Consider the following 24,770-nt stretch of genomic DNA (forward strand, 5'->3'; position numbering starts at 1 on the left):
GACCCAGATGTCGTCTGAGACAACATCGGGTGAGTTAATCCTGTACTGGGCGGCAGGCCCCCTTCCAGGCCGGGCCCCCGACCACGTCCAAAGTGTCAGACCGCTCAGTCCGCCCCCCTGGCTACTAGGGCTGCAATTAACTATTATTTTCATAATCGATTAGTTGGCCAAATTTTTGGTTTGTTTCGATCAGCTAATAAGCTTAAATGTGGTGTATAATTTAGTTAATATGTAAAGTTTAAAAAAAAAAGCAATTTTATTCTTAAATATAAATAACCAACTATATGGTTAGCGAGCAAAAGCTCTAATCCACTGAGAATGACACAGGAGAGATATACTGTATATACTATTAGTGGTAAGCCTGGTAAAGATATCAGACTTGGATATCATGTTTTTTATTTAAAGAGACTTTTGCCGATTTTCGGACAGAACTGTAATATATTATTTATGACAGACTCCCTTGTCATAGGCTTAGGCTGACCATACAAAAACAAAAAAAACAAAAACAAAACCACAGTAACTGGAAAATTTGAAGTAGCAGAATAGAAAACTTCTTTTGTCAAAGGAATTTTGTATGTATGTTTTCGTTCAGAAATTACTTAGTTTTTTAAAATTTATGTTCAATGCAAGTGAAATTTCCAAACTACATTGTTCAGTGAATGTACAAAGATTTTTCTTATGACTTTTCTCATCTGAAAATCGATGTGTATGGCCAGCATAAGGCGATCGCAACTGGGGGTGTCGTTAACTTTTAATTGACACCCCCTGCGTATCACATATGGCAGTGTGAACTGCCAGATGTGCGGATGCGATGCGGGAACACGCTGCATATTCGCAGCGTTCCCGCATCGCATAAGTGTGAACCGACACTTAAGTAGTGAAAGTATTATTTATCATATATTTAAAAATTCACCCAAAAGTAGGATATATGGGCATATTAACTAGAAGTCAGGGATGATGCTGTATGTATTGTGGAAGGGAGATCTAAATCTTTTGTATTGGGTAGTACTAAAAGCTGATTTTTTATTTTATTTTTTTTTTTATTATGGATATGATCATTTTAAATATAATGCACCATACTGGTAAGTTTCTGCCCAGGACTACATGTCCCATGAGGCATTGCTCCTTTCACATTCACAAAGCTCTCGGGCACTTACTGACATGTATGGATGGTGTACTGAGATGTACAGTATGTGTGCTGCACTGTCTTCTGACATGTATGGCTGGTATACTGAGCTGTATTTCATGATATGTATACAAATAATGTATTCTGTATGCAGGCCAACTAATCCAATTATGAAAATAGTTCTATTTTCATAATGGATTAGTTGTCTATTTAATCGACAACTAGTTTCGGCGTTAAATGCTGCTACGGTCACCATCTGGCACTTTTCTAACACTCCAACTCCTCTTTGGTCTACAACTGACTGAGCGACCAGCTCACTAAAAATAACCACCTTAAGCCCCTTCTGTCTGGATTTTACCCTCAACACTCCACAAAAAAATGCTCTGCTAAAACTCAAAATGATCAAAGGCCCCTTTTACACTTGTGCGACTTGGGACTGCAAAGTCGCATTAGAAGTCGTACCCCATGATTTCCAGTGAGTACCGTTCATTTCTGTGTGACTTCAAAGTCAGACCAAAATAGTGCAGGGACTACTTTGATGTGACTTGAGGTCCGTAGACCTCAGGATTACACGGGCATTGCTTCAGGTCCAGTCAAAATCACGGGACAATCGTGCGACTTTCAGGTCGCACCAGTGTGAGGGGCCTAAAGGCTAAAACCATTAACCACTACTCCGTATTCCTACTCCTGGACCTCTGCTGCCTTTGATACAGTGGATCACCCCCTCCTCTTCCAACTCTACCCCTTTGGTCTCTGAGACTGTACTCTTTGCTGGTTCTCATCCCATTTATCCCACTGCACTCCACGGGAGGGAGAGGGAAACCACCAGAAGGAGGAGGGAGAAACCCATTTTTAATAAAGGACTTTGTCAGAAACCATCTCTCGTGTTATTGCATTTGCTACACAACCCAAAGCACCCCCCATGTAGAGGGTATGTGGCCTAGTATGGTTCAGGAGTGGGGGGGCGGGGGCGTGCCTGTTCCCTCCCTTTCCTGATCTGCTGGGCTGCATGCTCAGATAAGGGGCTAGTATGGATTTTTTTTTGGGGGGGGGGGGGGGCGCCGTGGCCACGCCCACCTTCCCCTGACTTCTGTCAATATTGATGGCACAACTCTCAACCTGTCCCTGGATGCCAAGGTGCTAGGTGTTACCATGGGCTCTGAACTATCCTTTTGGCCCCACATCCAATCACTGTCCAGAGCTTGCCGCCTTAACTACGCAACATCTCCAAAATACTTCCCTTCCTAACCAATGACTTCATAAAGCTTTTAATTCACTCCCTGGTCATTTCTCTCCACAGTTCAACTCCCTCCTCATTGGCTTACCGCCACATAGTCTATCCCCTCCAATCCATCATGAATACTAACTCCAGACTTGTCCACCTTACCAATCAGTGTCTGCTACTCCTCTCTGCCAATTCCTCTATAGGCTTCCACTTGCCTAAACAAATTAAATTTAATATTACTATAAACTTAACCAAGCCATCCAACTCAGGCCCCCATCACTAACCTAATTTCAATATACCAACCAAATCGTTTTCTTCCTCCCAAAATCTCCCCAGGCTTCCTTGTCCTTTCCTCTGTTTGCCTTCATTACTCCTCCCAATCCTCTCCCATCCTATTGACTTCCCTACCCCAATCTGTCCGACTGCCTCCAAATTTGTATACTTTTAGACAATCCCTGTAAACACTTCTCTTCAGAGAAGCCTTGCGTGCTGTACCTAAAAACTTTTTTTTCTCCATCAGATCATCCCCACAATTACCTTTTTTGCATCACTTGACCCTCCTTTTTAGATTGTAGGCTTGAAGGAGCAGGGCCCTCTGATTCTTTGTGTTAAATTGTATTCTAACTGTACTGTCTGCCCTCACATTGTAAGTTTATGCACATACTGTTGGCGTTATGGAGTATGTAATGGCAAATTTTTTTACGGTGACCCATGACTACACACATGAGACACCTGCAAAGTACCAGAAATGTACAGTAAATATTGAACACCATAGTCTCCTCCAGTATTTCTTTCCCTTGCAGGAGCAGCTATAAAGGGAGATCTGCCATGGGATTTCATGAGGGGAACCCCTCGGCCTCCTCTTGGGTGGGCTCTCTGCTGTTCCCATCTTTTAGCCTGGTTGGTAAACTTTATTTGGGATTGGAAGGACTCGACTGGGGTCACAATAGATACGGCTAGTTGGAGACTGGAGCTCAAGAGTGTGGGGCTCTTGCTAGAGTTTTATGTAGTTGTGCTGGAGAGAAGGCATGCTTGGGCCTACTCACTGGTACCTCACCAAGAAGTGGTTGCAGAAGTAGTTTACCTTCATTCTCCCTTGTTGAAGACGCCTGGGTACAAGGAGCCTACACTAGTCCATCGTTCCATATAACCTTGGCACTTCAGTTTTGGGGCTGCCAGTAACTGCTTTCCAGTTCTGGAAATTCAGCGATGGCACCTCTGGGTCCTCTACCTGGGGTATTAAGACCTGAGGAGTAGAAGCCAAAGTGATTCTTCTAACCATCTGTTATAAGTAGAAGTTACCTGGCCAAAAAGAAGTCTCACCCTGACTACTTGACATATCACTTGCCAGGTAAGTTGCATGCTTCACAAGCTGAGGCAATTTCAGCATCCTAACAGTTGGGCTGAGGCACTTCCTGCCTCTGTAGACAGATCTGTAAGGGGGTTGGCTCTGGTCCAGCTTCAATGCCTCCTGATCCTGGACCACAGCTAGGCTGTAGTGCTTCACAAAGGTAAACCTTTGCAGAAAAGGTTTTGGTCTATGGTGTCCAGCTAAGACCTGGTTAATCTTTCATGTTTTGTTATGAACCATTGTGGAAATCCAAACGTAACTGATCAGGTTTTATTTCCATGTAGTCACCATGATGGCACAGGGCTTTTCCAATTCTGTATTGTGTGTAAATTTTTTTGTTTATTCACCGAGGCTCAATGGTCAATTATTTGTCCCTTGACCAAACAGTTGGTCTGTCTCGTGTGCCGTCATAGTGACCATGTGGAAAGCATTAGTCATTTTGGATTTTTAGATTTGAAAAGCATGTGAAAGTGTTAAAACTCTGCTAACTCATGGATGAAGGAATCTGCACTGCCAGCTATGATATTCAGACAGACTCCTCACCCATGGTTGCCTGAACAGCCTCCAAAGCACCCATTTAATAAATGCCTGAACATTGACTGAATCTGTTTGGGTGCGATCATTTTGACCCTCCTTTTTGTGCTGGTTCCTTAATTTTAAATTGACTTCTGTTGAGCTGGCGCCATCTGGGCAATCCATGGTTTAAATTTTCATGTGCTTCCTCCTGATTTGTCTAAAATTCAAGCCATGTATAGTAGGGATCGACCGATATCGTGTTTTGTTTTTTTTTTTTTTGCACCCACATTTTGACCATCGCATATTGGTAACGGCCGATATTTTGTTTAAAGTTTTGAAAAATAAGAGAATTTTTGACACATCTGGTACTGAACATTTTAATGTTTAATGGCTGGCTGGCCCCCTGTGGTGGCTGGCACCAGGCTGCTGTGGGTGGGTGTATGGCTGTTGATGCACTCCCGCGAGACTAGTCCCGACTCCAGATGAGGCTGTGTAAGGCGAGACTAGTCCCGACTCCAGATGAGGCTGTGTAAGGCTAGGAAGGCGACCTAAGAAGGCAGAATGTCACAAAAATATCAGCAATATCAGCAACTTCCAGGGCCGATTCCGATATATTGGGGAAAGTGCATATCGGCCTTCGAAATATCGGCCTTGCCGATAATCGGTCGACCCCTGATGTATAGACACCTTAAAGCGGGAACTTTACCTATAAGCACTTGACAGAAAATGTTTTTTCTCAAGTCTTCCAGGACATGAGACCTAGGGCTCCTCCTATCAGGACAGGAAACATGTTTAAATCCATTCAGATAAAAGGCGGCCCTCTAGTTCTCACACTTCAGTATTGGTGTTTCCTCCGGACAGGGGTTAACATGTTTCTGTTAACATGTTTCTGGAACCTATCTCCTGGTCTCATGGACTGTCCTTTTGAAGACTTGGAAGAAATCTTTTTGCATGCTTCTCCTGCCCAAGTGCTGTAACTCTACTCACTGGTTAGTGGTGACCGCTTTGCCTCCTGTTGCTCAGTCTGGGGAAGACAGGACCAGGGGTGTTGTCAGGAATACAGTGGGGAATCTTTTCCATCCGGTGGCAGCGTCCTTGGAGCAGCGGGGCTGTATTCCCATGAAGCTGCCAATTCAAACCCTGCAGCGGTTTGAAATCGGCGCCACAAGAGCGGAAGGGGCGAATTCCTGCGTTCCACTCTGGCCCTAGGAAGTGGCAATGTCACTTCCAGTGCAGTGACATCATCCGCGGGTGCCGAATTTCAAATGGCGTGAACAGATTTCTGGGCGGCCGGTGTAAGGTGAAGACCCAGCAGAGGCTTCGGAACACCAGCAGAGCAGCATAGATTCCCCTGCAGCATCCGTTCAAGCGGCAAAAGCGGGCTCTGGCACTGGCACCTTCCCTGGTAAGCTCTGGGAACCTTTCCTTTTTGCCTATACCTGTGGGGTTTTTTTCCTTTTCCTTCCCTCCATTTAATGACTTGGGGGCTGATGAAGGGGGCACTCTTTTATCTACCCTGCACAATGTGTTTTGCAATTAATATTGGGGGTCTCAACTCAAATTGGTATCTCCCTTTTCTGTTCTAAACCAAGGCTCAGGACAAGGTCCAAGGGCAGCCCCCCAAAAAGAAATGTGCAGTTTGCGGGACAAAGCTAAGTTTCCACATGGAGCAAAACAGTGTGCCGCACATGTATTGATCGTTTGGTTAAAGATGATCAAACTATATCCTCCCAGAGGATGCTCACTTCAGTCAGGGATGAGCTAACTTCTACCTTTAGCTCCTTTAAAACCCTCATAGATAAAAGTACAGACTCCTGTACAGACTCAAGCCCCAATATCTATTTCTGATCCAACACAGACTGGTGACGACACAAGGGAAGGGTAGGTGTTTTCCTAAACTAGATGCCCCTCTTTCAAAAATTTTCAAAGGGTACGGATCTAGCGTTTGATGACATGGGTACACTTAAGGACCCTATGGACAAAAGAGGTGACATTGTGTTACGTAGGGCCTGGGAAGCCTCGGTTATGAGTCTGAAACCAGCCTTCGCATCCACCTGTATAGCCAGACCTCTCGAGTTATGGCTTTCACAGATTCAATCTCGCCTATCTGCCGGGACGCCTAGGGAACTGATTATTAAGGCTTTCCCTCTTCTATTTCAGGCAGTAGGATTTGTGGCTGATTCCTCCGCTGAGTCAGTCAGAATGACAGCCAGAACCTCAGCCTTGGTTAATTCAGCCAGCAGAAGTCTCTGACTTAAAACATGGTCGGGCGACTGTGCTTCCAAATTGCGCTTCTGTGGTCTTCCCTTTACAGATGACCATCTCTTCGGCCTAACAGAAGCCCTGGAACGTACTGCTGATAGAAAGAAGTCATTTCCGGAAAATAAAAAAATACCCATATACCCGGAAGCTTTTTCAGTGAAGGGGCAGACAGCAGGGTCTGCGTGAGGTACAGGCCGGACCCAAAAAACATTGGACTGGCCACAAAGGCAGGGGTAGGGGGAGCTTCTTGATTAACCCTCCAACACCCTGCCAAACCACAGTGACTCCTTTCACGGAGTGGGCAGAAGATTAAGGGCCTTCCTCCCACAGTGGAAGGGAATTACATCAAGTCCTTTTATTCTGGACCTTGTGTTCACAGGTTACAGACTGGAATTCAATTCCCGGCCTTCGGAGAGGTTAATTACCAGTCTACCCAGAGATCGAGTGAAAGCGGCTTTAAGTCTCCAAATCGGGGACTTGGTAGATCAGAAAGTTTTGATACCTATTCCAAACGGGGAACAGGGCAGGGGGTTTTACTCCCACATCTTTGTGACAAGAAAACCCTTGGTTAGTTATCTTTTGATTCTGAATCTACGCACTTTTAATCGCTCGACAAAATGCAAAGCATTTTTGCATGGAATCGGTGCATTCCATAGAAAATTTGCTATATCCGGAATGTTTCATGCATGGATACACTGGACCTAAAGGATACCTATTTTCACATCTCCATTCACCTGGCTTACCTGAAGTTTTTATGATTAGCAGTGAAGCTAGGGTCGGAAATCTAACATTTCCAATTTCAGGCGCTGCCCTTCGGGTTATCCTCAGCCCCACGTATTGTCACCAAAGTCTTGGGGGAAGCTTTAGCCCCGCTAAGACAGAAGTCTATTATGATCATCCCCCTATCTGGACGACCTCCTGGTAGTGGCGGACTCAAGTCAGAAACTAGAAAGGGATCTCCAGACAGTTCAGGAGTTCCTCGGGTCACTAGGCTGGATGATCAACAAAGCAAAGTCTTGCCTAATACCTTCCCAAAGAGTGACATATCTCTGATACGAGATTTCATCTCTGGACCAAAATATTTTTCTTCCAAAAACCAAGGTTTTAAAGATATTTTAGATGGTGACATCTTTACAAACCAGGGGGGGTCTCACTCTGGGACATCTCAAGAGTCATAGGCCTTATGACCTCCTGTTTTCCGGCTGTCCCTTAGGCACGGTTTCTACAGCGTCCCCACCAATGGTTCCTGTTAAACTGGGATGGATCTCCAGATTCCATGGAACGAAGGGTGAAAGTTCCCCCCCTGGTAAAGAGCCCTATGGTGGTGGAGATCGCCACTTCACCCAACGAAAGTGTTGAACTGGGTCATTCAGGTGTCACTTAGGATAACCAAAGACGCAAGCTCTTCCGGATGGGGAGCACATTTCCAGAGCCAATTGGCACAGGGAGAATGGTCCCCACTAGAAGCACAGGCGTCATCGAATCAGACCTCATGGCAGTACAAAAAGCCTTAGAGGTCTTTAAAACAGACAGAGAGAGTCATCTGCAGATTTGCAACGGTGGCGTACCTCAACAAACAGGGAGGTACACAGTCGGGGGTTGCAGTTCGTAGCCCAGAAAACTTTTTTTTTCTTGGGCCGAAGTGAATCTTGCCTCCATTTCAGCGCTTCATCTGAAGGGGACTCAGAATGTCTTGGCAGACCACCTCACTCGCCACCAGGTGTCGGGACAATTTGGTCCCTCAACCTGAAAGATTTTGCAGAAATTGCGGCCAGGTTGGGTTTACCTGAAGTGGACCTCTTTGCAGCCCAAGCAAACAGCAAGACAAAGGTTTTTTTTTTTTTTTTTCCCTGAACCAAAGGGATCAATCCCTGGGGATCGACAGTTTTGTGAATCCCTGTTCAGCTTTTGCTATGCCTTTTCCCCCCAGTCATGCTAATCTCGGCAGTCCTCCGGAAATTTCTCCAAGAGGATACCAATTTGATACGAATAGCCATCTTTTGGCCCAAAATGCTGTGGTTTTCACGCCTATAGGCTTTAACCTCAAAGCCTCCAAGGCTCTTCCTTTGAGACAGGACCTGTTGACTTGGGGTCCGGTGTCTCATCCGCATATCACATCCTTAAAGCTGACAGCTTGGTATCTGAAGAGCAGATACTAAGCTCCCAGGGATTCTCAGATAAGGTAGTGAAGACCTTGGTCAATTGTCGAAAGCCTGTCACGGGAGCAATATACTCCAAAGTTTGGAAGAAATGTAACTCTTGGCTGGCTGAAAATCAGACTTTCCCCTGATGTACCGTCTATTCTGGAATTTATTTCAAGAGGGTGTCGATAAGGATCTCTCCCTTAGTATGTTAAAGTGCAGGCTGCATCCATTAGCATTTTTCTTCAGTATGCCCTTCTAAAAAATCCCACTATAGCCAGGTTCTTCAATTCAATCGCCTGGGCTAAGCCGGTAGTTGTCAGGTTATGTCCGACTTGGAACCAATCTCTGGTCCTTCAGGCCTTGGTAACTGTTCCTTTCGAGCCTTTGGAAGATTTAACTGTAAGATTACCCACACTGTTCCTGGTTGCAGTAACGTCAGCTCGAAGAGTCAGTGAATTACAGGTTTCCTTCCTTCAAATCTCAATTTGTTTTCCAATCTATTACATGATCTCAGGGGAGGCGTAGCGAGAGCTTCTTGCCCTCGGAGTCATTGTGCCAGTCCCTCAGCGGGACAGGTTTCATGGGTTTTATTCCACCCTGTTCATGGTTCCCAGGTAAGAGGGAAAAGTGCGTCCATTTCTGGACCTTAAGTCTCTGAACCACTTTGTGTAGTTGCAGAGGTTCCAGATGGCGTCCATTCTGTCAGTGGGGGCATCGTTGAGTCCAGGGGGCTTTTGGTCTCAATCGACTAAAGGGGTGCATGTCTGCACATCCCAATCTACGGAGGTCATCAGCGATATCTCCACTTCGCAGTGGCAGAGGAACATTTTCTATTTGTGGCATTACCCTTTGATCTCGCTTCGGCTCCCAGGGTAATCACCAAGGATTTGGCTCCAGTGCTGGCTTTGCTGCGTGTGAAGGGGATTACAGTCCTCCGTTTTCTGGACGACCTCCTGTTTGTGGGCGGGCTTGTGTGCCACTCTGAAATGCGACTCGTAGATCGCTTGATAGACACTTCAGGAGTTCGGGTGGACCATCAACTTTCAGGTGTCGGCACTGACCCCGTCAGTTTGTCTCGGTTGCCTGGGGTTGGTCCTGGACTCCGCTTACGCAAGGTTTTTTCTCCCAGGGTAGAAAAATTTCCGACCCTGTTGTACTAGAGGATATCTTTGAGCCCCCTCACGAGGGTGCACTTTTCAGGGTGGCTCCTGTCACCCGCTCTGGCGCAAGGCAAATCTTTTCTGCCTGTGCTGGGGACAGTTATTACCACGGATGCCAGCCTGTCGGGCTGGGGTGGAGTTCTGGGCACGCTTTGTGCCCAGGGGACGTGGTCGTTGGAGGATCCTCCTTGCCGATTATCGTCTTGGAGCTCCGAGCAATCAAGTTCTTCTTGTTCCCTTGGACGACTGATTCAGAGTCGCCTGGTTCGTGTTTCTCGGAAAACGCCACGGCAGTGGCTTACGTTATTCGCCGAAGGGGGCACCCAGGGTGCCCAGGCGGTGGCCGAGGTCCTGTCTTGGGCTGAGTTGTGCTTTCCAGCATTTTGTCTGTTTGCGTTCCGGGAGTGGTGCACTGGCAGGCGGACTGTCTACGTCGCCAGTCCGTGGACCATCGGGAATGGTCCCTGCATCCGGGGTTTCACCTCCTGTATGCCCGGTGGGGGGTCTCCGGATGTGGTTTTGTACACGTCCCATCTCAACATGGAGGTGGGAAGGTTCATGGCCAGAACTTGCGGTCCTCTGGCAGTCGCCACGGACGTGTTGGTGCCCTCGCACCAGTATATGCCTTCCCTCCGATTTGACTGCTTTCCAGGTTGCCGGTGGTGTCGGAACTGGTTTTTGCAGGACAATTTCATGGGTCAGATGGTGAATGCACCGACAAGAAACAATGCGGTACTTGACCTACTGATTACCAACAATGCAGACCTGCTCACGGATATAGAAATACGGGAAAACTTAGGGAGCAGTGACCATAGGTCAATTGGTTTCAGTATTAATTACAGTAATAGGAAACACAAGGGTAATATTAAGACGCTGAATTTCAAAAGAGCCAATTTCCCTAAACTGCGCTCGCTGCTAGAAAATATCAAATGGGATAGAACCCTGGGAACAAAGAACACGGAGGAAAAATGGGAGGGCTTCAAGAGCATACTTAACAAGGGGGTGGGCCAGTGCATTCCACTGGGAAATAAATTTAAAAGAACAAAACTAAACCCTGGGTGGCTAAACTCCAACATAAAAATGTATATTAGAGCTAAAGAAAAGGCCTTCAAAAAATACAAGACTGAGGGGTCAGTGGCAGCATTTAAGCATTATAAAGAGTGTAATAAGAAATGTAAAGATGAAATCAGAGCGGCTAAAATAGAACACGAGAGACATATAGCAGAGGAGAGTAAAAAGAACCCCAAGAAGTTCTTTAAGTATATAAACAGTAAGAAAGCGAGGCCAGAACACATTGGCCCCATAAAAGATGATAAAGGAAAAATGGCCACTGAGGACAGAGAAAAGGCGGAAGTGTTAAATAATTTCTTTTCTTCAGTCTTCACAAAGGAATCGGGGGTCTACACGAACCCAGCTTGTAAGGCCGAACTAAATAATACACCTCAGGAAGTGCCGCCATGGCTAACAGAAGATAGACTTAGAGCTAAACCAGAGAAGCTTAACATAAATAAATCCCCGGGACCGGATGGCTTGCACCCGAGGGTTCTTAAAGAGCTCAGCCAGGTGATTGCCAGACCATTATTCTTGATCTTTAAGGATAGTTTACAGACGGGTATGGTGCCAGCTGATTGGAAAAAAGCCAACGTGGTACCAATATTTAAAAAGGGGCCGAGATATATCCCGGGTAACTATAGGCCGATCAGCCTAACATCTGTAGTCTGCAAAATATTGGAGGGTATGTTAAGGGACCACATACAAGACTTTAGTAATGAAAACGGTATTATAAGTATTAATCAGCACGGATTCATGAAAAATCGTTCGTGCCAAACCAATCTATTAACCTTCTATGATGAAGTGAGCTGCCACCTAGATAAAGGTAAGCCTGTGGATGTGGTGTATCTGGACTTTGCAAAGGCCTTCGACACCGTTCCCCACAAACGATTACTGTACAAACTAAGGAAGATAGGTATGGACCATAAGGTGAGTACCTGGATAGAGAACTGTCTCCAGGGGAGAGTACAGAGGGTGGTGATTAATGGGGAGTACTCGGATTGGGCGGGTGTGGAAAGTGGGGTCCCCCAGGGTTCTGTCCTGGGACCAATCCTGTTTAATTTATTCATAAATGATCTAGAGGATGGGATATCTAGTACAATCTCAGTATTTGCGGATGATACTAAATTAGGCATGCCAATATCTTCTATGCAGGATGTGGAAACCTTGCAAGCGGACCTGAACAAAATAACGGAGTGGGCAACTACATGGCAGATGAGATTTAATGTTGAAAAATGTAAAGTAATGCACTTGGGGGCCAAAAACCAGAAAGCAAGCTACTCGCTAGGGGGGGAACCTCTGGGTGAGTCTAGGATGGAAAAGGACTTAGGGGTACTGGTAGACAACAGGCTTGGCAGTGGCATGCAATGCCAGGCCGCAGCAAGCAAAGCCAACAGAATACTGGGATGTATAAAAAAGGGGATTCACTCCAGAAATAAAGAGATTCTCCCGCTCTACAAGACTCTGGTCCGGCCACATCTGGAGTATGCTGTCCAGTTCTGGGCACCGGTCCTCAGAAAGGATGTGCTGGAACTGGAGAAAGTCCAGAGAAGGGCAACAAAAATAATTAGGGGGATGGAGGACATCAGCTATGAAGAAAGACTACAAGCCCTGAACTTATTCTCTCTGGAGAAGAGACGATTGAGGGGGGATATGATATCAATGTACAAATACTGTACTGGCGACCCGAGCATAAGGAACAAACTATTCAGAGAAAGGAGATACAATAAGACACGTGGCCACTCACTAAAACTAGAGGAAAGGCGGTTTAACCTTAAAGTGCGTAAGAGGGTTCTTCACTGTAAGAGCGGTAAGGATGTGGAATTCTCTTCCACAAGCAGTCGTATCAGCAGGGAGCATTGATAGTTTAAAAAAACTGTTAGATGGACACCTTAAAGACCACAACATACAGGGGTATACAATGTACGGCTAAAAGCAAACACACACACACATCATAGGTTGAACTGGATGGACTGGTGTCTTTTTTCGACCTCACTAACTATGTAACTATGTAACTATGTAAGGCTCTCTGGTGGCACCTTGGTGGGACCTTGGGCGGATGGTTGTCGAGCCGCCCTGGCGGCTTCCGCTTTGAGACGTTCTACGGTCTCCGGGGCCGATATTCCATCCTTTTGTACAGTCTCTGGCTTAGACAGCATGGCTGTTGAAAGCCAAGTTTTCGAGAGGATAGGGTCTCTCGGATGCTGTTGTTCCTGCCTTACTGAAGGTTCGGACAGCTATCTCCAGGAAGATTTACCATCGTACCTGGAGGACGTATATTGCCTGGTGTGAGTCGCAAGGGTTTCATCCACGCTCCTTTTTTGGTAGCGAGGGTTTTGGCCTTCCTACAGGAAGGTGTGGATCAGCGCTTGGCGCTGGGCACGGTCGTGGGTCAGTTGTCGGCCTTTACCGCTTTTCTTCCAGCGTCCCTTGGCGACTAATTCCTTGATTCACACCTTTACTCAAGGGGTGCGTCATCTGGCTCCCCCGTGGAAGGCTCCCTTGCTTCCGTGGGGATTGACTTTTTTTTTTTTTTTTTTTGTCCGTCTTTTCTTACAACGGCCACTCTTTGAGGACATCAGAACCAGCTCTGCCTGTGTTGTCCCCTTGTCCCCAAAAGTTGCCTTTCTGGTGGCTGTCACCTCAGGTCGCCTTCTTTTGATTTATAGGGATGACGTGGTACGGCGACCCACTCAGTCTTTTCTTCCTGCGGTGGTGTCTGCTTTCCACCTCATCGTCGTTTCTTCTGTTGCCTCCGCCTTGGGCGTAGCCCAGGCGTCCCAAGGACTTTGTCCTGTTTTCCTTGCATGTAGTCCGGGCGGTCAGGTTTTTGCCTGTCTGCCACGGAGTCTTTTGGGAAGTCTGATTCCCTGTTTGTCCTTCCGGTCCTCGGAAGTGTTTGGCTGCGCCCGCTGCAGTTTCTTCCGGTTTGGATCGGATGGAGTGTGGTTTTGGGCTTCTTCACTATAGGCTCTGGTGCCTCCTTTTTCCTGTGAGGGCACGTTCTACTAGAGCGGTCATTGCCTTTTGGTCTTTCCACCTTTTTAGGCTTCCTGTGGCTAAGGTGTGCGTAGAGGCGACGTGGTCGTCTGTGTGCACTTTCACAAAATTCTACTGATTTTGATGTACTGGCATCCTAGGATGCTTCCTTTGGCCGTGAAGTTTTGTGCGCGGCTGTTTTGCAGAGACATGCGTTTCTGTCTCTTCGTGGGGTGTATTTGTCCAGGGTTGGCTCCTGTTGAGCTTTTGTTGCCCTGTTGGCTCAGTTTTTCTTACTCTGGCCTGGTTGCACGTTGCCTTTTCTTTTGGTTGCGTCTTTCCACCCCTCACACCTGCACTGCTTTGGGACATCCCACTTGTGAATGCTAACTGAACGGGCGGCGACTGTCAGACGTAAGAAAATAGAATTTTTGTAAGAACTTACCGTAAAATTCTTTTCTCTGAGCCCTCTGACAGTCGCCACCCCTGCCCCTCTTCTTTTTGGGGTTGATGGTCTTTATGTACTGCTGGCTACGAAACTGAAGAGCAGCTCCTAGTGGCTGATGGGTAATGGCTGAGGAACAGCCCCCTAGACGTGTTATGTGTAAAAGCTTTTGTTAACCTTCTCACTGCCTAGCCTACTCCTGCAGAGAGGCACATTACCCACTCATAAAGGATAACTGAATGGGCATCGACTGTCAGGAATTTTACGGTAAGTTTACAAAATTAAATTTTTTTTTTTTTTAAATTATTGCTTTCACAAGGAATGAACCTCCCTTGTAACGGGTTATCATTATGGAGGAATCTGGTTTGCATAAGACCCCAAACCCCTTCTCTGCGCTTAAAAGTATTCAAAACTCCAAGATCGGCGTTTATGTTTACCTTCGATTTTTTTTTTTTTTTTTTTTTTTTAAACTGGCGTCGTTGGCTCCAGTTAGTGCCGTTTCACATACAGGCGACCCGACTTGCCAGGGCGACCTGTGAAGTCGCGGTGCACAGTGCACACCGCGATCTCGGAGAGACATGTACGGACTTCAGATCATTGAAGTCAATGCAGGTCGCTCCAGGTCGCCCCAAAGTAGTACAGGACCCTTTTTCTAAGTCTGAGCGACTGGGTCGCTCCTATTAGAACGGGTCCTGTGCTAATCTATGGCAGGCGACCAGGTCGCCTGACAAGTCGCCCCAGTGTGAACCGGCTCTAAAAGTGATGTTGCTTTTTAGGTTACTACATCGGAGACCCGATCAAAGCCAATTCCGGCTTTCTTTGGGTCACCGGCCAGCCAGCGGATATATAGGCTAGTTCGAGTCTCCCCTGTACAACCACTTGAAGCCAATGACGTACAGGTACATGATTTGGCGACAAGGGGTTAAATCAGAAGTCTGTTAATTGTAACGGCAAAAGTTGTCGGCTATAAATTAGGTATTTTCCTTTTTTCCCTCTTCCTTTTTTCCTGTTTTTGGCTGTCTACACGGTGTCTGCTTGCAAGCCATGTGCACTTGATTTAACTAATATCTGGTGTTAAGGTTTAAACTCACTATATGGCCAGAAATGTGGGCATCCCTTGGAAATTAAGGCATTTTCAGTAACACCCATCAATGGGTGCATAAATTTGAGCACATAGCAATTTCTCATTGTAGACTCCATAGCTAAGTATGGGCAGTGAAGTGGGAGGTCAGTGTCCTCATGCATAATGAGGGGTTATAGAGATGGAGGTCTGTTCTTTGTATTCCTTTAAGACTGGGTTCACACTGGTGGGATTTGGATGTGGGTTTCCCCTCATCCAATTCACATGTCAGGAGGGTGTGACTGGCTCTCAATGGAGTCTGTTCATACAGCTCTAGGACAGCTGCAGAGCGGTTTACAGGAAATTTGTGTGAGGTTTCAGGTCTGAATATAGCTAAAAATTCAGACCAAATTCAAACCTGAAATGGTGAATGGGATGCACCGGACCCCCTGCTGCGAGCCGCTCCCCAATCCAGTGTGCACCTAGCCTAAAATGTGAATTGGGCAGGGCTGACACCACATACCTAGGAATTCAGAGCGGTTATGTCTGAGGAAGGTAGCAGTATACTAGACTTCTTGCACATCAAGTCATTTCTGTATTTGCATCTTGTTTAACTTCTTCCTTACTGCCCTATAGTCTAAATATGTCTACAGTCTGGCACTGTTCCCGTAGGGCATTAATGGACGCCCTCTCTGAAACATGCCACTCGCAATCCCCCCATGGGATGGTACCGATACTCTATGATAACTGTTCGTTGGACACAGTTGCTCAGATTGGGGTAAGGGGCCATTCACAGCTGATCAGTGTAAACAGGCTTGCTGGTTATTGGCAGTACTTTCCATATGCGGTGTCAGGCTTGGCGGTTAGTGGCTCTTTTCACACTGACTGGGGATATGTTCACAGATAATCAGGGCACTGATTATTCGTGCCGACCATCGCTTGTAGTTAAGTAAAAAATAAAAACCCCAGTGGTGAAAAAATACCACCAAAAGAAAGCTCTATCGGTCTCAAACAATAAATCTTAATTTGGATACAGTGTTGCATGACCGAAACTGTCATTCAAATTGTGACACCGCTGAAATTAGGCCTTGGCAGAAAGGGGTATAGGTGCACAGTAAGCGAGTGGTTAAAGGTATGTATGTGTGTATTCCCGAGAACTATACTTTTTCTTCTGACATATGCCTAATGTCTGTGGGGTACATATATTCGCTTTTTTGTAAATATTTTGTAATGTAATTTTTATTTTTTTATTTTTTTCAGGATAATGTGGAACAAACCACAACTTGCTCACAGAGAGGCTTGATGGAAACCGGTTACACAGCTAAACATGTCTCCTTAAATCCAGGTATGTACTAATTTTAAAATGTTTTCAAAGTGTAGCGCAAAACAGAATTTTACTAAAGCCCGTACACACGTACCGAATGTCGGCTGAGCAATCGGCCGTCTTTTGTCCGGTGCTGTCCTGTCGGCTGAAAAGTGCTAAATACTGCACACGAATTTTGTCGGCCAACAACAGCCGACTGCAGAAGTGATGTCATGTGATTAACTTTCCGTGTGTTTTTTCTTTTCTGAGCATGCCCAGTCTTGCTAATCTGCTGTTTGTCGGCCGAATTCTGTACTGACTGGCGAACAATCGGCCGTTCTGGTGACGGCCAACAAAAATTTTAGTCTGCACGCCAGATTCTGTTCGGCCGAAAATTCGCTGTCGGTTGTCGGAAGCATCATACTAACAAACCGACAATTGGCCGATCGTTCGGAGGCCGACAATCGCTACGTGTGTACGGGCCTTTAGTGTACAGCAGATCAGTCAGTCCTTTTTTAAAGGGGACATCTAGCTATAAAGGTCACCTTGTGGCTTCTTGAAAGCAGATTACCTGTAAATTTTAAAATGGTAAATGGTGCAGATCGGTTATCCCTGTAAGAAAGTTACATAGCACATGCTCTTCCTCTGGCTTCCTCCCAGGATGCAAGGCAAGTGAACATTTGGTGTGTGTGTATATATGTATATATGTATATAATCACGCACACTGTGCATATATATAATCACACACACGCACACTGTGCATGTGTGTCATTGTGAAACTGTTTCTGCTTAAAGAAGCTTAACCTTCACATCCTAAAACATTTGCTTATTTTAGGACTATGTATCTTCAGTTTTAATTTTTGGAAGAGTTAAACTAGATCTACTGGTCTCACTTAATATATATTTCTCTAGCGCTCATTGACAGACGTAGTCCTCGGTGATACACCACCTTCGGGTTATGTTGCCTCCACAGGAGCAGGACTAGACAGGAAATTAAAAAGCTCTGGCCACACCCCAGGGGCAGTCCCAGAGGGTATATCCTCTCTCTCTCTGCCTCAGCAAATCAGTTATTTTCTGTCTAGTTAGGAGTAAGGACCTAGATACCTTGCTGGGATCTTAGGTCCTGGCAAGAATTTTTTCTTAAAGGATTTTTTAGACAGCTTTTTTTCTCCAGTGTTCCTGTGAGATCTTCAAGCAAGAAAGCTGAACTCGGCGACGGGCTGGATGTTGAGATCCGGTGGTCACCCCAGTTCAGCCTACGAGCGCGTGCAGGCCATAGCTCCGCGCTGGGTCGGCCGCGACAAAGTCCCATTAAAGGACTGTCCACGCGAGTTAAACGTCTCGCTGAAACGCCAAAGACCATGAGTCACGGCGTCCGTATCGGTCGACAGCCCTCCCGCCCCGGTGGAGAGGGGTACCATCAGGAGTTGGTGCCCGCCTGGTTCCGGTATGGTGAGTAGTATGTTCCCCCTTTCCCCCTGACGGGTTTTGTGGTGAACGCGGGCCCCTCTCTGTATGGTAAGATAGAGTCCCTTTCTATCCTACAACATGACACAGATCTTCCTACTTTGAGTGTGATTTTATGTGTGCAAAAAGCCAGGAGGCTTGGTTTGGGAGCTAACAATCTAATTGTATACATGTTTTAAAGATGTAATCTGTGGCATTCTGGGAATCTTATGGGTTAAGAATTAGCTACCTACCAGTCAGAAGCCACGGACATGTAGACTGCCTTCCTAATCAGATCTCCAGCTATTAGCAGGCCTCCCGAACGGCCATGCGGTCCGCCAGGGCCGGTACCGCCAACCACGCCATATCCCCATGCAGAGAGAGTGTTGTGTGCCCTGCAGCACACCGCTATTCAGTACGGGCCGCCGCCATTTTTTTTTGCTGGATCGCACGAGCCGCCATTTTGGCGTAGCCTCGTGTCTCCAGCATGGGGGCGGCCATGTTTGAGGTGATCCAAACACCTCGTGGAGCTTGGGGGAGGCGCCGGAAGGCGTACAGAGGGGCGGAGCCGCCTCCTTTTTTCCTGGGCAGCCAGCCAAAAGACTTCCTGTTTGTCAAGACAGCGCTGTAACCTGTTGCAGTTAAACTCTGAGCATCAAGTGGTGAGCCTGGGGGTCTATCTCTCTCTCTCTCTCGATCGATAGGGATCCCTAGCAGGTAACACTAAGGGGCTTTTGTGGCGCTGGGGGTCAAAAAAAAAAAAAAAAAAATTTTATTTTTGAATTATATTATCCAGGAAGTAACTGGAATTATCATGGACCCTGCCACACATATTCCCCCACCTGTTTCCCTCGAGGGGGCCACGGGACCCGCCGGTGCACAGAGTATAGAGTCATTTACAGCAATTTTGGAGTCTATGGTGGCTCGGGTGGAGGCGGCCTGTCAGGGACGGGGGTCAAGGAAGCGACCCCCGCCTACCCCTATACCATCTGACACCTCTGACTCAGATTCAGAGGTGGTCACGGCAATTGCAGGTTCCTCTGCAAGGGCTGTTATCCCAGGTAAAGCCCCCTCAGACAGTGAGGAGGATGCTTCTTCTCCTGCTATTATTCAGGAAGAAGCATTGGTGGACGCACTAGTTGTGGCAGTGCAGGAAACCTTAAAACTTGAGGCTTTACTGGCAGAGGCAACTGAAACAGAGATTCCTTTTGGTACTAATAAGCCCATCAAGACGATGAAGGCTTTTCCTGTACCTAAATGTTTCGGTAATTAGATTAAAGGAGAATGGGAGCATTCTAAACGTACCTTTACTATTTCCATGCGTATTGCTAGACGCTATCCGTTTGAGGAATCCATCATTAAGAAATGGACGGTACCACCAGTCGTGGATCCGCCTATTTCCAGGCTGAATAAAGCCACGGTTATTCCATTGGAGGACACTTCGTCCTTTAAGGATCCGGTGGATCGAAAGATGGAAGCAGAGTCCCGCACCATCTTCTCTCTGATAGGGTCAGCTTTTAGACCAGTAATTGTTATTGGTCTAGTTTCCCAGACACTTACGGAATGGGCGAAAATGGTACGCCAAGAACTTAGGGGAAAAGATATTCCCCAGGAGACATCTGATTTGATGGAACAGATTATACAAGGGCTACAGTTTATCTGTGACGCAGCCTTGGACACTACTCCCTTATTAGGGCATGCATCTAAGACAGCGGTGATCCTCAGACGTGTGCTGTGGTTAAAATGCTGGTCAGCTGACCTAGGTTCCAAAAAGACCTTGACAAATCTCCCCTTTCAGGGGAATCGTCTATTTGGGGCCAACCTAGATGAAATCATTAAGGATGCCACTGGGGGCAAGAGCACTTTTTTGCCACAGGCTGCTAAAGCTAAGGGACCTCGCAACAAGCGAGGACCTTTCTTTACCGCCCATAAAGGGCGCCGGGCTGGTACTAGCGGGAAAGGCAAGACTCCTCCAGGAGGGTTCAAGAAGGGGACCAACCCAGCCAAACCCGAAGCAAAGGAGTACACAGCCTGAAGGTGCGCCCCCACCCGGTTTCAGGGTGGGGGGACGTTTTCACCGGTATTCAGGACATTAGATTGAGCATCAACCACTACTACCGGTGCGATTCTTCCCTTCCAACATTTAAGTACTACAGGAAGCGGTAGTTACCGTTCCCTGAATAGATCTTTTCCTTTACCTTTTCCCAAGATTAGTCCCGATACCTCACAGGAATCTGATCTGGTTGACCAGATAGGCCAAGTAGCCTCTAGTCGGGTGACTTCGGTCCCTGAGGTTCAACCAGAAAAGATCACCTTTCCTGATAACTATCAGGTATCTGATAAATGTGTGGGAACAGAAAACGACCAGACTTTCTCGGATGGTCGGGGCCAGATACCTCTAGGGACGCCTGGTTCAGATTCAATCAGCGCCAGTGGTCCTAGAAATTCTAGGCTGGCCTCCTCAAGCCGGCCTGGCCGACTTGGACATGTTAGTCGTACACGTTCCGTGGGAACTTCGTCTCAGGGAGTGTCTGTGGTCTCAAGGACCAATTTACCATCATGCTTTACAGTCGCTGGGTTTAATGGCCTGGCCATTGAGACCCAAGTACTGAAGGACAGAGGTTTGTCAGCTTCAGTCATTCCTACCCTTATTAAAGCAAGGAAAGCGACTTCCAGCAAAGTCTATTATCACACATGGAAAACTTATATTGCGTGGTGCGAATCTTTAGGATTTCCTCCACGTACCTATTCGGTGTCTCGAATATTGGCCTTTTTGCAACTAGGGGCGGAATTTCATCCAGGGGGTGCGGCACCTGGCTCCTCCAGTCCGCGCGCCCTTACCGCCTTGGGATCTTAATTTGGTTTTGTCGGTTCTACAGAAACCTCCCTTTGAAAACATCAGGGAGATTCCCTTGCTTACTTTATCCCAGAAGGTGGCCTTCTTGGTGGCTATTACTTCTGCTCGCAGGGTGTCAGAACTGGCTGCATTATCATGCCAGTCACCATACCTAGTGATTCATAGGGATAAGGTAGTACTTCATCCTAAGCCATCTTTTCTTCCCAAGGTGGTTTCAGATTTTCATCTGAATGAAGATATTGTACTACCTTCCTTGTGTCCTCAGCCCAAGCATCATCGGGAACATGCGTTGCATTCCTTAGATGTGGTTCGGGCAATCAGGGTATACCTGAAAGCTACGGAATCATTCCGTAAGACGGATTCACTTTTTGTGATCACGGATGGCCCCAGAAAGGGTTTGCCTGCATCTGCCGCGACCATTGCCAAATGGATTAGACAAACGGTGGTACAGGCTTATTCTATTAAGGGTCAGAGTCCTCCGTTCCCTGTTAGGGTGCACTCCACTCGAGCGCGCAGTACTTCCTGGGCCTTTCGCCATCAGGCGTCAGTGGTCCAGGTATGTAAGGCGGCCACCTGGTCGTCGGTACATACCTTTACAAAGTTCTATAAAATTGATGTGACGGCATCGGCGGATGCCTCATTTGGCCGCAAGGTTTTGCAGGCCGCAATTTGAGGAGACCGGTGGTCTACCTCGAGGGTTTTTTTCTGTTTGAAAAAAAAAAAAAAAAAAATTTTTCTCTTTTTTTGTTGAGTCTCATCATTAAGGATGAGCATTGTAAACTTCTAGTTGGCACCGGTTGGGCCTTCTAGATTGGGATTTGATTTCCATTTTCCCACCCCTCAGTTGTGATACTGCTCTGGGACGTCCCGAAGGTGGTGTATCACCGAGGACTACGTCTGTCAATGAGCGCTAGAGAAAAATGGATTTTTGTAAAATCTTACCGTAAAATCCTTTTCTCTTAGCTCATTGACAGACGTAGTCCCCGCCCCTCTGTTTTTTGAGTTGGGTTAAAATCTCTAAAGACTGCTTTTTCACATAACTGATTTGCTGAGGCAGAGAGAGAGAGGATATACCCTCTGGGACTGCCCCTGGGGTGTGGCCAGAGCTTTTTAATTTCCTGTCTAGTCCTGCTCCTGTGGAGGCAACATAACCCGAAGGTGGTGTATCACCGAGGACTACGTCTGTCAATGAGCTAAGAGAAAAGGATTTTACGGTAAGATTTTACAAAAATACATTTTTTTTTTTTTTTTGTGTTTGTAATAGAAATATTGAAACCTTTTTAAAGCAAGAATGGTCATGTAAAGAAGTCTATGTAGATTAGATATGCCCTGAAGTTTTGGGTAATTCGGTGCTTTCAGACTATTTCATACTTCTATGTACTGGTATATTCTGTATATTTAGCTTATCTTTTGTGTGATTTTTTTTTTTTTTTTTTGTCTGTAAGAAGCTTTGTTTAACCACACTTTGAATGAGACACAGGCAGTGGCCAGCAATAAGGCTAGACTTAAAATCTTGAAATGTCTTTGGCGCATTATACTATTGTAACAGTCAAGTCAACATTTTCTAATATTTGGAAAGATCCATTGTGCCATCTACTGGTCTCTAAAAGCAACTGACCTGGATTTGACTGTCTACTCTCCCAGAACTTGTCTGAAGGAATATAATAAAATACTGCAGCCTAAAGAGAACCTTGTCACTGGATTGGTATCTGTGCCACTTTGAAAGAGTTGTGATAGCAGAAGTAGGCATATGTGAGCAATAGTATACTATAAAATTTTGAAATCTGGGATTGATTATTTGAAAATCCCACTACACACTCCCCCCCCCCCCCCCCCCCGTACTTTACGTTTCATGATTAATTTATTACTAAAAATAATTTTGAATGAAGATGCACATTAGACAGATGAATGCAAATGCAGCAACATTTTAACTGAATGATGTACAACGATGTAGAAAACAATTCAAAGATATAAGGCCTCTTGCACATGGGAGTAAAACAGACATTTTTTTTTTACTTTGAATATAGATGCATTGTTGTCTTATGGAACACACAACTGCATAAAGATCAGTAACACAGCAATGAGTACAGAGTCTCGAAACAAAGACCTTTATATTTGAGTGTAGTAATTTACACATATACTGGAACACTGGCAATGAACAGTTATGCATACTAACAGTTACAGAACCTTTTGCTCAGAATCTTTGTCAACATGATAAATTAACATCCATGAGTAACTGGCCGAATAGTGGCACAGCTGATGTATCACCCCATAACATTGGGACATGTCAAAACATGACATGCAATAAAAAAAAATGCATTTCTCTTTCTTTCATTGACGGACACAGGTCCAGAATCTTCTTGACCATTGGGTTCTGCTGCCCTCTACAGGAGTAGGACACTAGGCAGGAAAAAGCTTTACCACGCCTATGGAGCAGTCCCAGGGGGTATACTCCTACTTCCTGCTATAGGAATTCTGTTTTTTTTTTTTTTTTTTTCCTGCCTAGTCAGGAGTAAGGACTTAGATCCTTGCTGGAATCTCTGGTCATAGCATTATTTTTATTTTTTAAACCGACTGTAGTTTTCATAGGAACAGAAAACAAGAGGAAAACAATCAACTGCTGGACTGAGCTAAGGACTGGATAGTCTAGATCCTTTTTGGTCTCCCCTGTCTGGCCAGTGAATTGGACCCGACCTCAGCTCTGCGCTAGGTTGGCTGCGACATAGTAGTGTCTCCCCCTTCCACTGGTCTCCTTTTGGGGTGGACGTGGGCCCCACCCAGGAACAGTTGGACCCCCGGTACCCTTCCTTCCCTCATAGCGTCCCTCCTTATTCATCGCAGTCTCCCTGTGGACCAACCCCCATTCACCCACACCTAGCTCCCTCCACCTTCCCAGGGTATCCATACCTGTTACGTTTGTGTTGGGGGGTGTTGAGCAGGCGATGGGGGACTGGGGGGGGGGGGGGCGGTACCGCCTGCTGATTAAAAAAAAAAGCAATCCTTGGGGGGGATGGTCCTCGTGGGGGCTCCTGCCAGGGACCCTCCTTACTGCTCTTTTATTTCTGGGAGTCTCGGGAGCCTCCTGGGTGCTGCGTATAGCCCCCATTTTGTCGTGGATGGCTGCTGCAGGTATCGGTGGCCATGTTTGTGTAGTCCAGTGGCCAAGTGTACTCTTCTCCCTCAATCATCTAAGGGCAAGGCGCCACGTTATAGGCTGGGGCCTTCCTTCACTGCTCATAGGCAGCTTTTTTGTACCTCCCAAGTCTCAAGGAAAAGAAAAGCCATTGAGGTCTTCTGGGGGTTCCAAGAAGCCATGGTCAGGTAAACCAAAGATCAGCCAGTCTGGTTTTGCAGACAAATCCTCACCTGCATAAACGGTCACCCTCACCTGCTTCTGAGGTGAGGGGACATCTTCGCTTCATTCTGGAACCATGGACTTCCCTGATTCAGGACGAATGGGTTCAGAAACTGATCCGATCAGGGTACAAGATCGAATTCAGTTTTTGCCCGTCGGACAGGTTCTTCCCGTTCAATCTGCACCTGTCTCCACACCGGTTAAGGGATCCGTGAGATGCTGTACAAGATCTGCTTGCACAATTGCTGGTTGCCTCTCACGCCCTAACGCGTTTCGTCATCACGGACTTAACTGAGGGCGTGAGCACGCGGCGTACTCCCATTTATCGTCCGTGGTGGAGGTGGGTCCGAAGCTCCATCCATTAGGAATTAAAGAGACTCCGGAACTACTATGTATGCCACTTCCACCCGGAACTGATAAGAAGCCTATTGCAATTCCTATATGGGGAATAAGAGGACATCCTTTCCCGGTCTGTTAACCCTGTACTGACC

The 24,770-nt window shown here is 46.5% G+C and overlaps 1 protein-coding gene across 2 annotated transcripts in view; it reads left to right on the forward strand.

The window, feature by feature from the left end:
* Window positions 1-24,770, forward strand: part of GRB10 (growth factor receptor bound protein 10) — a 515,930-nt gene that overhangs the window by 50,847 nt on the left and 440,313 nt on the right. For both annotated transcript variants that reach the window (XM_082259307.1, XM_082259308.1), the window contains exon 2: window positions 16,579-16,663. In XM_082259307.1, the coding sequence (XP_082115433.1) occupies window positions 16,579-16,663 (85 nt within the window). The remainder of the gene's footprint in view (window positions 1-16,578; window positions 16,664-24,770) is intronic.

Source organism: Pelophylax lessonae (genome assembly GCF_965119305.1).
Source record: "Pelophylax lessonae genome assembly, chromosome: 5".
Classification (NCBI taxonomy): Eukaryota; Metazoa; Chordata; class Amphibia; order Anura; family Ranidae; genus Pelophylax; species Pelophylax lessonae.